The sequence below is a fragment of the Primulina tabacum genome, chromosome 8, assembly GCF_025594145.1.
Source record: "Primulina tabacum isolate GXHZ01 chromosome 8, ASM2559414v2, whole genome shotgun sequence".
In the NCBI taxonomy this organism is placed as follows: domain Eukaryota; kingdom Viridiplantae; phylum Streptophyta; class Magnoliopsida; order Lamiales; family Gesneriaceae; genus Primulina; species Primulina tabacum.
In genome coordinates, this window is record NC_134557.1 from 34,759,106 (window position 1) to 34,774,709 (window position 15,604).

The 15,604-nt window shown below is 36.1% G+C and overlaps 1 protein-coding gene across 1 annotated transcript; it reads left to right on the top strand.

Moving 5' to 3' along the window:
* Window positions 1-260: 260 nt before the first annotated feature.
* Window positions 261-6,903, top strand: LOC142553950 (leucine-rich repeat receptor protein kinase HPCA1-like). Its single transcript, XM_075664518.1, has 19 exons — window positions 261-708; window positions 1,493-1,613; window positions 1,708-1,779; window positions 2,150-2,224; window positions 2,308-2,379; window positions 2,526-2,687; window positions 2,769-2,843; window positions 3,141-3,212; window positions 3,292-3,363; window positions 3,474-3,542; window positions 3,668-3,742; window positions 3,824-3,895; window positions 3,996-4,130; window positions 4,260-4,738; window positions 4,826-4,984; window positions 5,065-5,201; window positions 5,322-5,541; window positions 5,817-6,052; window positions 6,240-6,903. Exons 1-19 carry the CDS (start codon window positions 627-629, stop codon window positions 6,711-6,713), a joined length of 2,859 nt encoding a protein of 952 aa, XP_075520633.1. The 5' UTR covers window positions 261-626; the 3' UTR covers window positions 6,714-6,903.
* The last annotated feature ends 8,701 nt before the right edge of the window (window positions 6,904-15,604 follow it).

Genomic DNA, 15,604 nt, shown 5'->3' on the forward strand with positions numbered 1-15,604 from the left:
TATTATTATCATTATCATTATTATTATTATTATCATTATTATTATTATTATTATTATTATTATTATATCATAATATGTGAGTGCACATTCTCTACCCATTTGCACATGCAGCTCAAGACTAGTGGAGATTTTTATTTATTAGTTATTTAATGCACTGTGATTACTGTTTCCTCTGAAAATGACATCGGAAGTTAATTTCAAGAGAATGATATTTTGCATAATTTTATGGGTTCTTTTTAAATGTGGCCAACTTTGTGAAAGTTGTATCAAGGATTCAATATTTTTCCCACTAATCTCCTGATTTAATCTCTGTCTGAGCTTATGCATCTACATGAACAAGTGTAATAAATGCAGTGCATACACTAATTTCATATATATCTTCATTTTGAATATGTCCACATGAAGTAGTAAATTGATTGGGCCCTCCCAAATTATTATTGGACAAAGGTCATATAAAATGAAAATTTGCACTGAGCTAGAGCCATCCCTGGTTATTTTTGTGTTTCGGATATAACAAAATCACCTTTAGAGAAACTTCATTTCTAGTCTGTTTTTATTTCTTCTGATTTGAGGGAGTGTTCTTTGAAATATGTGAAGTTGTGTGGTTTTCTTTAGATCGATCGATTATGATGTGGAGAATCCATCTGTCTTTGCTGGTTGCTTTAGTTCAGGTTTTAACAATAGGAGCATTGACAAATCCAGATGATTGTAAGTATAATCTTCGTCTTCAAGAAGGTTCCCTTTTCTTGTTTAGTTCTATTACATTCCATTTTATGATTCTGTTTGGCCTATTGGTTGATATTGGTAGTTTGAGGGAAAAGACAACGTATTTGAACAGTTGATCCAGGAAAGAGTTACTATCGAATTAGTGCAAGTGTTACATGTTCATATTATAGGTTGGATTAAATTGCATACAGCAGAATAGCTATCTGCACAAGATGAGCAATTGTGGCTTCGGCTTTTCAAAGAATGGAGTTCTTTTATTTTGGGATTTTATCTGACATATTGCCTAAGTGTGGAACAAGTAAGGATAAAGGATGCCACTTACTTGAAGTATAAACAATCCTAAGCATATTTATAGGTTCGAAAGAAAACTAAGTAGAAATTTGTTGATATGGTTTACCATGGTAGTCTACTGAAAATTCAACGTGGCTGTTAATTTTTTCTTGCTCCTCGTGTTTCTTATTTCATATGGAGACGAAGTTGAATATAAATTCGATGTTTGATGCAATCGAGTATGGTTAGATTTGAATTTCATGGTCTTGAAAGTGCTACCTGGGTGTTTCATTTAAGAATCAAGGACTTTTTTATCAATCGTTTTGTTTTGTCTAGTCCATTCATATTGGCTTTATTAGTATCAGTTCTTCAAGTTTCACTAACCAAGTACCCTCTCAAGAATAGCTACATAAAAAATGGAGTCCTTTAGTAATCAGTGTTGAGGCCGCTTTTTGGTTTGAATTTTGCAAATATTACTTACAAATCTGTGATGCAGCTGCTGCTCTAAATGCTCTGAGAGATCAATGGACGAATGTACCGCCCAACTGGTCCGGGGCTGATCCTTGTGGAGATGGCTGGGATGGAATTAGCTGCACAGAGGATCGTGTTGTCTCCATGTAAATCAATAATGTTTTGTTATGTATACAGGGAATAAAAGAGACTAGTAACACATTACATGTTTCTTACTTTCACCTGAATATCCAATTACAGCACATTGGCAAGCATCAATTTGAGTGGTGAGCTAACATCAGACATTGTTGGACTATCCGAGTTGCAGATCCTGTAGGTTTCTTTCTTTTTGAACTTCAATTTTACAAATTCGTTTTGATGAAGGTGGTGGACAAAAGAATTCACATCATTTGCTAGTGGTGAAATTCTGAGAGAACATGAACAACAACTGTAGCTATAGATTGCAAGAAGTGTTGTAGTTATCAGTGTTCTTGAATTTGAGATATCTTGCCATGTCATTATATAGATTTGTACGCAGGAATGGATATTGGTAGCTTGATGCCAATTCAATTAAATTTTTAAGCCCATTTGGTTTCAAGGGATTCATAATTGAAACAGTATAATGTTTCTTCTTAATATTCCTATAATTGGATGCAGATGTATGTGTATCTGCATTGCCTGATTGTAAGCTCCTATTTTATAGGGATCTGTCATTCAACAAAGAAATGACTGGACCACTTCCTTCATCGTTAGAGAACTTGAAGAACTTAACGAGCTTGTAAGGAAATCTTTCATGCATTTTAGTCTCCAGCTGATGCACATATTTCTCCCATTTTAAGAAATTTGTTACATGCATTGCAGAATACTAGTTAGCTGCGGATTTTCTGGTCCTATACCACCGTCGATCGGATCTCTTCAAAAGCTGGTTTACCTGTAAGGATTCTGGACTTTTCCGTATACCTGTATAACTGTACTCTTGGTCAAGCAATGTTACATTAAAGTTCAAACAATTTATTTCGCCAATAATTTGTTTCTTTGTTGGATTCGTAATCCATTTTTCTTCTTCATGTCATACGAAGGTCTCTGAATTCGAACAACTTCATTGGTGACATACCACCTTCCATTGGATATTTATCACGTCTACTTTGGCTGGATATAGCTGATAACAAGATTACTGGAACCATCCCGGTCTCTAACGGAACCACACCTGGTCTTGATATGCTCGTGCGCACGAAACACTTGTAAGCATATTCTCTAAACTGATTTTACCAGTTTGACATGGAGTAATGGTATCTTAAGTCAAATTGTTCCATTTTCCGCAGTCATTTTGGGAATAATCAGCTATCTGGTGAAATACCATCCAAGCTATTTAGCTCAAATTTTAGTCTTATACATTTGTAAGTACTTCTAACCTGTTTAATCTCATTACATACATTGAAACTTGTATATTTACTTCTACCAACTTATCTTTCGGCATGATTTTAATCCATTATAGCAGAGTAAATGGTTACCAAAGAAGGATATATCCATTCTATTTAGCATGCTTTGGATTTTGTATGTCATTAGCAGTTATTGACTCTCTGATTTATTTAAATAGACTAGTCTAATGCCGCTCAACCGGAGTTTTTATGTAAAAAATGAAATTTAACCTAACATTTATCCGATTATTGTTCTCTTAATGTTTATTTGAACAGGCTTCTTGAAAACAATCAACTAACTGGAAGCATCCCTCCCACTCTTGGGCTTACATCATCTCTGGAGGTGGTGTAAGTAAAACACTAAACAATCTATTGAAGAAGTGTTTCATGGGTGCCGTTCGAATAAATTATTCTTTGTTTTTAATAGACGGCTCGATAGGAATGGTCTAAGTGGTTCTGTTCCAGAAAACATGAACAACCTCACCAATGTTCAGTCGCTGTAAGCAGCAAAGAAATGAGTGTTTGATGCTTGTTTCTTTTTCCATGAATGGACCATTCGCTATAGCATCAAATATGTAGGTAAATAAACATGTTCTGTTCACATTTCAGGTTTCTGTCAAACAATCAGTTGACTGGACCTTTACCTGATCTCAGTGGCATGGTAGTGCTCCACACCGTGTAAGCCAAACTCCTGTTAAGGAGCTTATAAATCAATCCATCTTGAGTTTGATATGCTACTACAAAGCATGGGCCAAATGTAGAAAGTGGTGTTAAATATACAATGATTAACCATATTATTGCAGGGACTTGAGCAATAATTCTTTTGATGCAACGGACATTCCACCATGGTTTTCTTCTTTACCGTCCTTAACGACACTGTACTACTCACTCTCTATCTCTTCCTGCAGAGAGCTTTTCGTAATGATAGCACGAGCTTGATATAGTAACTGAACTTGTAGGATTATGGATGACACACGAATTCAAGGGCAACTTCCCGTTTCCATGTTTAGCATCTCTCAGTTGCAAACTATGTTAGTGAATTCTGATCATTGTGATGTCTTATTTCATCTGCATGGCTCTAGTTTCTACATTTCCTCGGTATTGATCTTGTGCAATACTTTTTTCCTTCAGCTCGTTGAAGAACAATCGTGTCAACGGTACCTTGAATATTGGCTCCAATTATAGCAGCCAACTACAGATGATTGATTTAAGAAACAACTTTGTTGATTCCTTTACTCAACGACCTGGTTACAATATTCAAATAATGTACACCACATTCAAACAACACACTTTCGTTGTTTACATTCGTTCTATGAAGCAATGGTAATATCAGGAGAACATTCATTCTCCTTTTAACACCGTTTTTTTCCCTTTTGTGTTTTAATTGATATACAGACTTTTGGGTAACCCAGTGTGTGATGAAGGCGGAACCGAGACTTACTGCACCACTACTAGACAGCCGAGCACTTCATACTCAACACCAACAGAAAATTGTGTACCGTCTAGCTGCGCGTTGGCTCAAATTTCAAGCCCAAAATGCAAATGTGCATATCCCTACACAGGGGACCTTGTTTTCAGAGCTCCTTTGTTCTCCAGCTTTGGAAACACATCTCTTTATGAACTTCTCCACCAGAAACTGATGCTTGCATTCGGGACTGGGGGTCTTCCGGTGGATTCAGTTTCTTTAAGTAATCCAACAAAAAATATGGATGACTACCTTATATTGAATCTTCAAGTTTTTCCATCGGACCAAGAATATTTCAATAGAACAGGGATTTCTAGAATTGGATTTGTACTAAGCAATCAAACTTTCAAGCCACCACATGAATTCGGACCATTTTATTTCAATGCCAACAGCTATGAATACTTTGCAGGTTAACTGGTGAACAACATTAAGAATTGTAAAATATGATGAAAGATAAAAATTATGTTTTTATGTGGATTTTCTTTTCATCCTTCAGGCTTGACCAGGGGGTCGCATAATTCATCAAGCAATAAAATTATAATTGCAGCAGCAGCCGGTGGATCAGTCCTCTTTTTGCTGTTACTCCTTGCAGGAATTTATGCTCTCTTTCAGAAGAGAAGGGCTGAAATGGCAGGCAAAAAGAGCGATCCTTTCGGTATGTTTCAAATCATCTTGCCTTAACTTCTGTTAATTTTATATCTCCCAGAAGTGTGACAATCTTTTTCATAAATGCAGCATCCTGGAACCCAAATACAGATAGTGGTGGAGTCCCTCAGGTTAAAGGAGCAAAATGTTTGTCATTTGAAGAACTTAAAAAAGGCACAAATAACTTCTCAGAAACCAATGATATTGGAACTGGTGGATATGGAAAGGTTAATTTTATGACAACATTCCTTCCTCTAATATAATCATTTGGGATTCTTTTTTATTTGAAGTTAGGCACTTTCAAATCTTGTTTTCGGCATTGTTCTAAATTTCCATTCATTTCTCAGGTTTATAGGGGAACTCTATCTCATGGACAATTGGTTGCTATTAAAAGGGCTCGGCAAGGATCAATGCAGGGTGGTTTGGAGTTCAAAACTGAGATCGAGCTTCTCTCGAGGGTACATCACAAGAATGTTGTCTCTCTCGTGGGTTTTTGTTTCGAGCAAGGTGAACAGTTGCTAGTGTATGAATATATTGCAAATGGCACGTTGAAGGACGGTCTCTCAGGTACTTCTAAAGAAAAGTAACATTTGGTGTCACACATCTTTTGAGGATTTTGAGACTCGTGCAATATGTAAAAAATTTCTTGTCATGGAACCATTAAAGGGGCAAAACTCCACACAATTTGGAGTCTCCTAAAATGTAAAATATTTTTCACTTCTAAACTTGAAGTTAGATTAGATTCCAAACTAAATGAGGAAATATTTGAAACACATGGAAAGGGTGTACAAGTTTCCATGGAGCATCTCAAGTGGTGTGTTGATTAATGCAACTCTTTACAGGGAAGAATGGGATCAGATTAGATTGGATGAGGAGACTTCGAATAGCTCTTGGAGCATCACGAGGGTTGCAATATCTGCACGACCTCGCGGATCCACCCATCATACACAGGGATATCAAATCAAACAATATATTACTAGACGAACGAATGAATGCTAAAGTAGCAGATTTTGGTCTCTCTAAGCCTATAGGTGATCCTGAAAAGGGTCATGTTTCCACTCAAGTTAAAGGCACAATGGTTAGTAAACAAATCACTCTCTAGAACTAAAAAATGTCACGTAGATATGAAGGCCAGTCTGTTGGTTCTTGATTTTTTTGTTGTAGACATATCTAAATGCTCAATCAGAAAAGTGACTAAAACAAGGACGGAGAAGAACAAGAATGGAGAAGTCCATTGACCGTTTATATTTTGTTTCTTAAATCAGGGATACTTGGATCCTGAATACTATATGACACAACAATTGACCAAAAATAGCGACGTATATAGCTTTGGGGTATTGCTATTAGAACTTCTAACTGCAAGAACTCCTATTGACAAAGGGAAATACATTGTTCGGGAAGTGAAGCTAAGGATGGACAAAACTAAGGATATGTACAACCTTCAGGGCCTTCTCGACCCAATTATTGCTTTCAGCATGCCACCAAGAAGTCTCGAAAAGTTTGTTGACCTGGCTTTGAGATGTGTTCACGAATCAGGCGAAAGCAGGCCCCCTATGAGTGAAGTGGTTAAAGAGATAGAACATATTATGGAAATGTCAGGTTTGAATCCTAATGTCGAATCCACATCATCATCAACGAGTTATGAAGGGGCGAGCAAAAGTCAAGATAATCTTTATAGCAATGAAAGTATTTTCTCTTACAGTGCTGGTAATCTCCCTTCGAAGTTGGAACCCAAGTAAGGCTTCCATATGCTGTAAAAATGAACCTGTAAATTTTGCATTTGGATGGATTGAACATTTGTTGTTGCAGTTTGTATGAGAGCGGAAATGAATACTTCTGTTTTTTATGTGTAGTGTACATTAAATTTTTGTTGTTATGACCAATTTTCATGGTCATTGAATGGATTGAATCAATAGCGGATTTACTAGATATCCGATGTTTATGATGACTGCCTATGATGCGAACATCGCTGGATGACAGAGTCATTGATAACCCCAAATCTTATAGAGATTTTAGAGATTCTATTTTATAATAGTTGTGCTTATCTAGAATTATTATCCCTAATTTTGTGCTTATCTTAATTAAGTTTATAATGATTGTAGATTTGAATAGAAGAGGAAAAAATGCATAATTTGGGAGATAATATGATTTTGAAAGACTTCAAAAACAACAAAATACCAAGAAGAAGGAAATAAAATATTCTTATATTTTATTCCTTGATAATGTTGAAATTTTGGAAGAAAATCTGTGCAGATATTGAGAGAGGAAGCCTCAAAATTGAAAAATAAAATATTATCTACAATTTTAAACATTCAAAGATTTAAAGGATGAGGCCCATGAAGAATTATGAAAGGTAGCGTACGTGAGCAGAAAAAGGAGGCGCAAAAAGAGAAAAAATCAGCGCGGAAGAGAGAGGCACAACACCAAGGAGGAAGAGAGAGACAAAAGTGTACAGAGACATGAACATTGAGAGAAAAGAAGAGAGAGGTAAAGGAGAGAAGACAGAAAGTGCAGAACAGAAGACTACATAGGAAGACAACACCAGGGAGGAAGAAGAGAAAAGAAACATGGAAGAAGACAGAGGCAAAAACTAGAGGAATTCCTCATGACACGCCACAAATCACTGAGAATTTCTTTCACTCATCCTTAATTTTGTTTTCTTCTATGAACTTAAATATGACTTTGCAATTTTGTTTTGAATTCATGGAGTAATTTTATTTAGACTAAGACCACGATAGGGCCAAACAATATTTTGTTTGATATTTGGTTTATTTTTAATATATTATTTTTCTTGATTTTAATTATTGATTGATGTTAGTTTAATATTTCTTGTTAATAGCCTGATCAACTATTTATATGTCTGTTGATTAATCACGAATCGGAAGATGATTGGTTAAATACAGCAACAAAGACGTCATCAACACATGGTTAAACTGACTAGAAATAGTATTCGGTTTCAGTGTGCGGTTTTAGGTGAAAACTGAAATTCCACGAAGATTTAATGCATTTAGATCTAATTAAATTCAATTTGAAATAATTGGACTGTTAGATTTAAATAGGTTTATTAACTCGAGGAATCGTTTAACAAATAAATTTGAGGATTTCACCGTGATTGTCAAGAATTAAATAATTAATTGAATTTTAACACGTATCAATATAGTAGAGTTTGTTACCGTTATGTGTCTTAGTTATTTATTTGAATTTGAATCCCTCCTTGATATTTGAATCCCTCGTTTTTAATTGCAATTATTTTATTTAAAGTTTAGATTAATAATCCAAGTATCATCTTTTTATTTATTTTGTCTAGCTTAAGTTAAGTGATATAAATTCTAGTAATTAAATATTAGTGTCCGTGTGATCGATATTACAACAGTGCGATGCACTTGTTAAATGATATGGCAGATTTCGACTACCACTGGCATTGTGATCCTTCACTGCATGGTTGGAGTCACCAATATCCTCCAATATTTTGCCCAGATTTTGTAAACCAACCATTTGAGCAACAAGAAGAGCGTAGTGTACATTTAGATCAAATCATGGCCCAGTGGGAGAAGATGGTCAACTCTTTGTGTTTCATCGATGAACAAATTGAGCTTCTACTGCATCCAGTTTCTGAAATCCGCCAAGAGAATGAAGCGATTTTTGCTGATAAATTAATGACCAATCAGGCATGGGTGAATGATGACAACTCAAACAATAAAGGTTTGGAGAGTGATTCAAATAATGTAGAAATTTCATCTGAATCTGATCTTCCACAAGTACTTGAGCTGAAGGAAGAAGAATTCTATGAGCAATCCCTACGCAAAGATGAGGCAGAAGTGAAGTCTGAAGATGTAGAGGAACAGAAGGCGAAGGATTTGAACTCAAATATGGTTTTAACATATATTCCACCAGCAGATTCTTTATTTCTATCGACGCAAACTCAAGAATATTACATCCTCTACGAGCATTATCATGGATTGAATTGTTCTTCCCCTAATAATCAATTTTTGCCGAGTGTTGTTGGAGCGACGAGCTTACAATGTAAATATCATGCCAAGCTTGAGGGTACACATAATCAAGACCCATATGTAATATTGTATGATATTTACTATGGGCGGAAGCCGCTATTTGATGGATGCTTCTCCGTAGTCAAGCTATAGACAATGAATTTAGCGGTTGCTGGGAGGCAACCCAGTGATTTATTTTATTTCCTGTCGTTTCATCTTTTATTTTTATTTTTTTATTTTGTTAGTTTAATCCTCTGTGATTTTGGTGTGTGTAGGGAATATTGGAATGAAGGAATATGATTTAGATTCTGGAAAAGCTAAACTGTTGAAATAAAAGATTTCCAGCACTGAGGAATTCTACCATCCCCATGTAACAGTCCGTGGAATTTAAAGCAACACTGTCAGGGAAGTATTCTCTTGCTATTCTGCATCCAAATTTTATATTCTTTTTGAATGACATGACACTGAGGACATTGTAAATAAAAAGTGTGGGGGGATTTGATTTGTGTTTGTTTCACGTCACCACACTTAGCATGTGCTTCAATGTTTAATCCTCGAGCATGAAATTTTTTTTTTGGTTATTCTTTGAGAAACCGCACTAGTGAATACATGATACACTAATTGACTTTCAATATTTTTGAACACTCAAGAAATTACATCATAACTAGAATTGATTGAGATGAGCTGTAGTTGTAGCCGAAGGATTTGAGCACAAACTAGTTTTGTATCATATTTTGAGACACAATCTATGCACTTTAAGTCATACTTATATGAATTAATTGTGAATTGGCAAGAGGTGGGCTCATAAAAAAAAATCGAAAAAAAAGAGAAAGAAAAAAAACAATCTAGAACTTGTCTGATTATCTTTCGAGGCGAAAATACGGAGGAGAATGACTTAGGGATGATTTAGGCGATCTTTGGATCGTTTGAACCTTTCGAGCCTACCCAATGCATAATTCATATCCCTAGTATTCCATTTTCAGCCCAATAAATCGAATGGAGTGTGTCAAAGACATACAATTATCCCCCATTCGTATTCCTTCAAAATTCCACATCAACTACCCAATTTTAGCTCATACACTATCCTCTACCTTAATTTTGAGAGAAATAAACGCCTTTACCGATGTAAAATTTTCAATAACTCCCATGTGTTAATAATTGATAAGAAAAATTGGAGGAGTTTGAAGAAAAAAATCATGAAGAAAGGGAAGAGGATTGATGAAAAATATATATATATATAATGAGAAAAAAAAGGAAGAAGGAAGGAATGTTGTATGATGTAGTGATTGAAAAAACTAAAAAGGAATGCTATTGAAGATTGAAAAAAAGCAGGAGGAAGAGAAAAAAAATGGGGGAATATGAACGAAAGTACAAGGAAGATGAAAAAATTAGGTGGAGGAATGATGAAATTCAATAAGGCAAGGAAGATAGAAGATGAAAGAATGCGCTGCATGATTAAATTGTTTATTTCTCTCATTTTGAATTTCCCTACCTTTATTGTAGCCGTGAGCCGTGACCTAACATTATAAGCTTGAAAAGACCTATTGACCGAGTCATATTCCTCCAACATTTAGTGGAGAAAGGTATTGATACGAATCCTCGTACGAATGAAAACCAAACACGATTAACTAGAATCGCGCCCTCAATTCAGAAACGAACAAGGATCGATTAGGTTGTCCCGATCTTTTGAAACAAGCAACGATTTGTGATATTCACCTCTAAGCGATTAACACTTAGCAACAAATATCAATGATAATAACAATCGAATTTCATACGAACCTTCAAAGAACTTGTTTTGACAATCCGTGCGAAAACAATCGACAAACGCCACAAAGATGCAATCTTTGATAAGTTTGATTTGGTAATGAACAAAGCTTTATAAGCCTTGAGAATTGAGAGAAAACCTCAAAATATTTCTTATCAATCTGAATTGGTTCGTTTATGGTCTCATACAATCATTATATAATCAATAAAACATGAAAAAGTAGTGTAAAAAGTCATAAAGAAAGTTGTGAACAAATTCTACACGGCAGGGCGCGCGGCTGCGCATGATCATCGCGCGGTGGCGCGCGAGATTCTGTCCAGGCGCGCGGTGGCGCAGGTTTTACGCGCGGTGGCGCGCGCATGGGCGCGCGACTGCGCCCACTTGTGGCGCGGTGGCGCGCCTAGTGCTGCTTAATGCGCGCGGCTGCGCGTCTTTCTTGTGCGGGTGCGTGTAAGTTGCTGTATTCATGGTCTTTTATCACTTGAATGACATTCCAAACACTTCCATTATTGTGTCCATGTTCCCCAAGCTCTTCTAATTTAGACACCCCATTTGTTGAACTTCCTTGGTAGCTCACCATGAATCCTTGAAGTGCTTCTTTAAACTTCTTGCTACGTCCCCTCGTTATAGGTCCTTCGGGCAACTCCACCACTTGCTTGAATATGCTTGATTCATTATCTTTAATCACAATCAAGTTTGAAAGTCCGAGGCAACAACGCATCTTAAACCTCCTTTCAACCATTAGCACGTAACACCCGGTCAGATTCGTATTATATTCCCCTTCTTCAAAAAGATTTGTCCTCAAATCTTGTCTACCTACACAAAAACGAAACAAGTTAGTAATAACAAAATTTATATGACCAACATGCTTACCTTCAGGATCAAGTTTGCAGGTGCTATTGCCCACGTGCTCCTTCAATGCTTTGAGCCCTAACTCCATGGTTGCCTTCACTGTCAATGTAACAACCTCAACATACACCAATTGACGAGTGACATCAAATGATAAGATATCATTAACTATCACAAAGATCAGATTTCTCCCCTTCTTAGACCTAGTTAACACAAAAATAAAATTCATACACGTGTACAATCCATAGCTCACTAGGAATAACAATTATCTTATGCAATGAATATGGAATGAAAAATTTATTCTCTTTACACATACATTCATCATGAATAAAGAAATAATCATGTTCATCCTTGCACCTCTCAAAACCATCATCAAACCAACATAAATCATGCAAATATAACACACTAAATGTATTATCCATGTAATCTTCACAACCATCACCAATCAAATATAAATCACGGAAATAGGACATGTCCCATGTACTATCGATGCAATATCTCATCTCATCACAAAAATCTAAATCTAATGTATATAAACCATTGTAACAAGCAAACCTCATCAACTTAGTAAATAGTGAGACATCAAAATTCATAGTAGGTGCATGCAATTCATCCATGGTCTCAAATTCATAACAATCTAGGAATAAGGATAAATTTACATCCGACCCCTTAACCACCACATTTGCAACACATTCTCCAAGCTTTGGAAAATGATACATCAAAGAATTAAGATAAGGACGAAAGTCATACCTCATGGTTGTTGTGTTGGCAACTAACCTTACCTCATCGCGATGGTACTTGTATTCTCGAGGCTCAGACCCTTGGGTTCTCCCTTTAGTAAGACTCACTTGTCTTCTTGGCATGACAACCCCAAGAACCTGCAAATAAGAAATAGCAATGCTCGAAATTGAACCGGCTATATCATCACCATAACAATAAACCACTTTGTACAAAGGTACATGAAAGGGTTTATGCAAAAATAAACATCTCTCCATCTCACTCTTTTGGGCCATAAAGTTCTTTTTCTTTTTATTTTCTTTGGCCTCTTTTTCTTGTTCTTTTCTCTCTTCTTTCTTTTCTATGGTCATCTCACTCTTTTGTTCTCTCTTTCTTTCGGCCATTTTAATTTCTTTTTCGCTCAACTCAAGGAATTTCAATTGATTCTCAAGAACAACAATTGGATTTAATTGAACAAATGAAGTATTTCGTTGCTCAACGAATTTATGTATAATAACTTTTCCTTGCCTACTCTCCTCTCCCATGGTAGACAAAATAGAAACTTCTTCACCACTCAATGATTCACTGTCCACAAGGTTTTGTTTAACAGTACTCGTATTATCAACTAGTGAAGTACCATCATGTATCAATTCACCTCCTACCACATACTGCTCAACACTCGTGTCAAGAACCAGCGTAGTATTATCATCCTCAATCTCCCCAACCTCAACTTCATATTCAGGTTCAGCAACAACATCAGATTCAGGCTCAACAGATGATTCTACTATGACCACCTTATCACGTGGATATTGACTGATATCATGACCAATTTCTAAACACCAACATATAATATCACAAGTACTAGAATTTGAGTTTTTATTTGTACCTTGATATTCATATTTGCTAGCTTCAATTCTCGACTCATTCTTTGGCCTAGCAATGAGTTTCTCTTCCAAGCTTGTCCTCCACGTGGATATCAACGACTCCCCATGCAAACCACGTTCACCTCTTATGCCAAATCCTTTATCTTCCTCACATCACATATCATCATCCCTATCCAAATGCGACGCTCTATTCTTTCCAAATCTACTAACTCGTCTATCCCCATCAAGATACCCATTTAATGTTTCCTCTTCTTCGCACCTCCTATATTTTTTTCGTAGAGGCTTAAACTCCTTATCCCACATTTTATCCAACCCTCCTAACATTAATTGAAATTTACGATCGTCAATCATTATACCTGCAAGAAAAGGTTAGTATAAAAAAAATAAAAGATAAGTTTCCTCACCACGAATCCTCACTGGTCACTCCAATGAAAATTCACTCGACTCTCCTTTTTTTTTCTCTTTTTTTTTTCCTCACTACAAAATACTCACTGGTCACTCCAAAGAAATAACTGCTCGCACTCAAGTATTTTCACTCGAATTTGATAGTTCTCTCTAAGATGTGCTCAAGCTTTGTACTTGTATATCAAACTAACAAGATTCAACTCGTGGACACTCGCAACGGTCTCACTTGGACTGCGCAAAACAAAGAACACTAGAATAAAGCAGATCTTACAACAATACAAAGGATAACACGTATCTGAAAACAGAAACAAAAGTATAACACAGATCTGAAAACAGAACAAAATTTTAGAAAGATCTGAAAATAAAAACGAAAAGTTAACACAGATCTGAGAACAGAACAAATTTTTTTTAGACAGATCTGAAAATAGCAACGAAAGGATAACACAGATCTGAGAACAAAACGAAATTTTAAACAGATCTGAAAATAGCAACGATAACTTACTTGAATCAAAGAGAACCAAAAGCTCTGATACCAAATGATACGAATCCTCGTACGAATGAGAAGCAAACACAATTAACTAGAATCGCGCCCTCAATTCAATAACGAACAAGGATCGATTAGGTTGTCCCGATCTTTGGAAACAAGCAACGATTTGTGATATTCACCTCTAAGCGATTAACACTTAGCAACAAATATCAACGATAATAACAATCGAATTTCATACGAACTTTCAAAGAACTTGTTTTGACAATCCGTGCGAAAACAATCGACAAACGCCACAAAGATGCAATCTTTGATAAGTTTGATTTGGTAATGAACAAAGCTTTAAAAGCCTTGAGAATTGAGAGAAAACCTCAAAATATTTCTTATCAATCTCAATTGGTTCGTTCATGGTCTCATACAATCATTATATAATCAATAAAACATGAAAAAGTAGTGTAAAAAGTCATAAAGAAAGTTGTGAACAAATTCTACACGACAGGGTGCGCGGCTGCGCATGATCATCGCGCGGTGGCGCGGGTTTTACGCAGCGGTGGCGCGCGCATGGGCGCGCGGCTGCGCCCACTTGTGGCGCGGTGGCGCGCCTAGTGCTGCTTAATGCGCGCGGCTGTGCTTCTTTCTTGCGCGGGTGCGTGTAAGTTGCTGTATTCATGGTCTTTTATCACTTGAATGAAATTCCAAACACTTCCATTATTGTGTCCATGTTCCCCAAGCTCTTCTAATTTAGACACCCCATTTGTTGAACTTCCTTGGTAGCTCACCATGAATCCTTGAAGTGCTTCTTTAAACTTCTTGCTACGTCCCCTCGTTATAGGTCCTTCGGGCAACTCCACCACTTGCTTGAATATGCTTGATTCATTATCTTTAATCACAATCAAGTTTGAAAGTCCGAGGCAACAACGCATCTTATACCTCCTTTCAACTATTAGCACGTAACACCAGGTCAGATTCGTATCAGGTATGAAAGATAAGCTTATGGAGAGTTTCTAAAAATAAAAAAAAATATGAGCACTCCTTGAACTAAAACACCTTTGAGGAATATGAGTTTTGACTTCCACACTACACACGTCTAATTATCTTGATCTTTTCTAGTGAATGCTTGAGTTTTGAAGTTGCAACGAAAGTGAATTTTATGATCTTCGAGGTGTGATCTTTTGATTGAGTGTGACGGAATTTGGTAGGTTGAAAAGTGTTGATTGTGACATTTTTGTGGTGAATCATTGAATATTCCTCTGTTACGTTTTTATTCGTTGATTTGTTCGAGGACAAACAAATGTTAAGTGTGGGGGGATTGATAAGCCCAAATCTTATAGATATTTTAGGGATTCTATTTTATAATATTTGTGCTTATCTAGAATTATTATCCCTAATTTTGTGCTTATCTTAATTAAGTTTATAATGATTGTAGATTTGAATAGAAGAGGAAAAAATGCATAATTTGGGAAATAATATGATCTTGAAAGACTTCAAAAGCAACAAAATACCAAGAGGAAGGAAATAAAATATTCTTATATTTTAT

Coding starts and splice junctions, on each gene's coding strand:
- LOC142553950 (XM_075664518.1), top strand. CDS start 627: ATGATGTGGAGAATCCATCTGTCTTTGCTGGTTGCTTTAGTTCAGGTT. Junction 2,380..2,525: donor CTTCAAAAGCTGGTTTACCT/GTAAGGATTCTG, acceptor TGTCATACGAAG/GTCTCTGAATTCGAACAACT. Junction 6,053..6,239: donor CTCAAGTTAAAGGCACAATG/GTTAGTAAACAA, acceptor TTCTTAAATCAG/GGATACTTGGATCCTGAATA.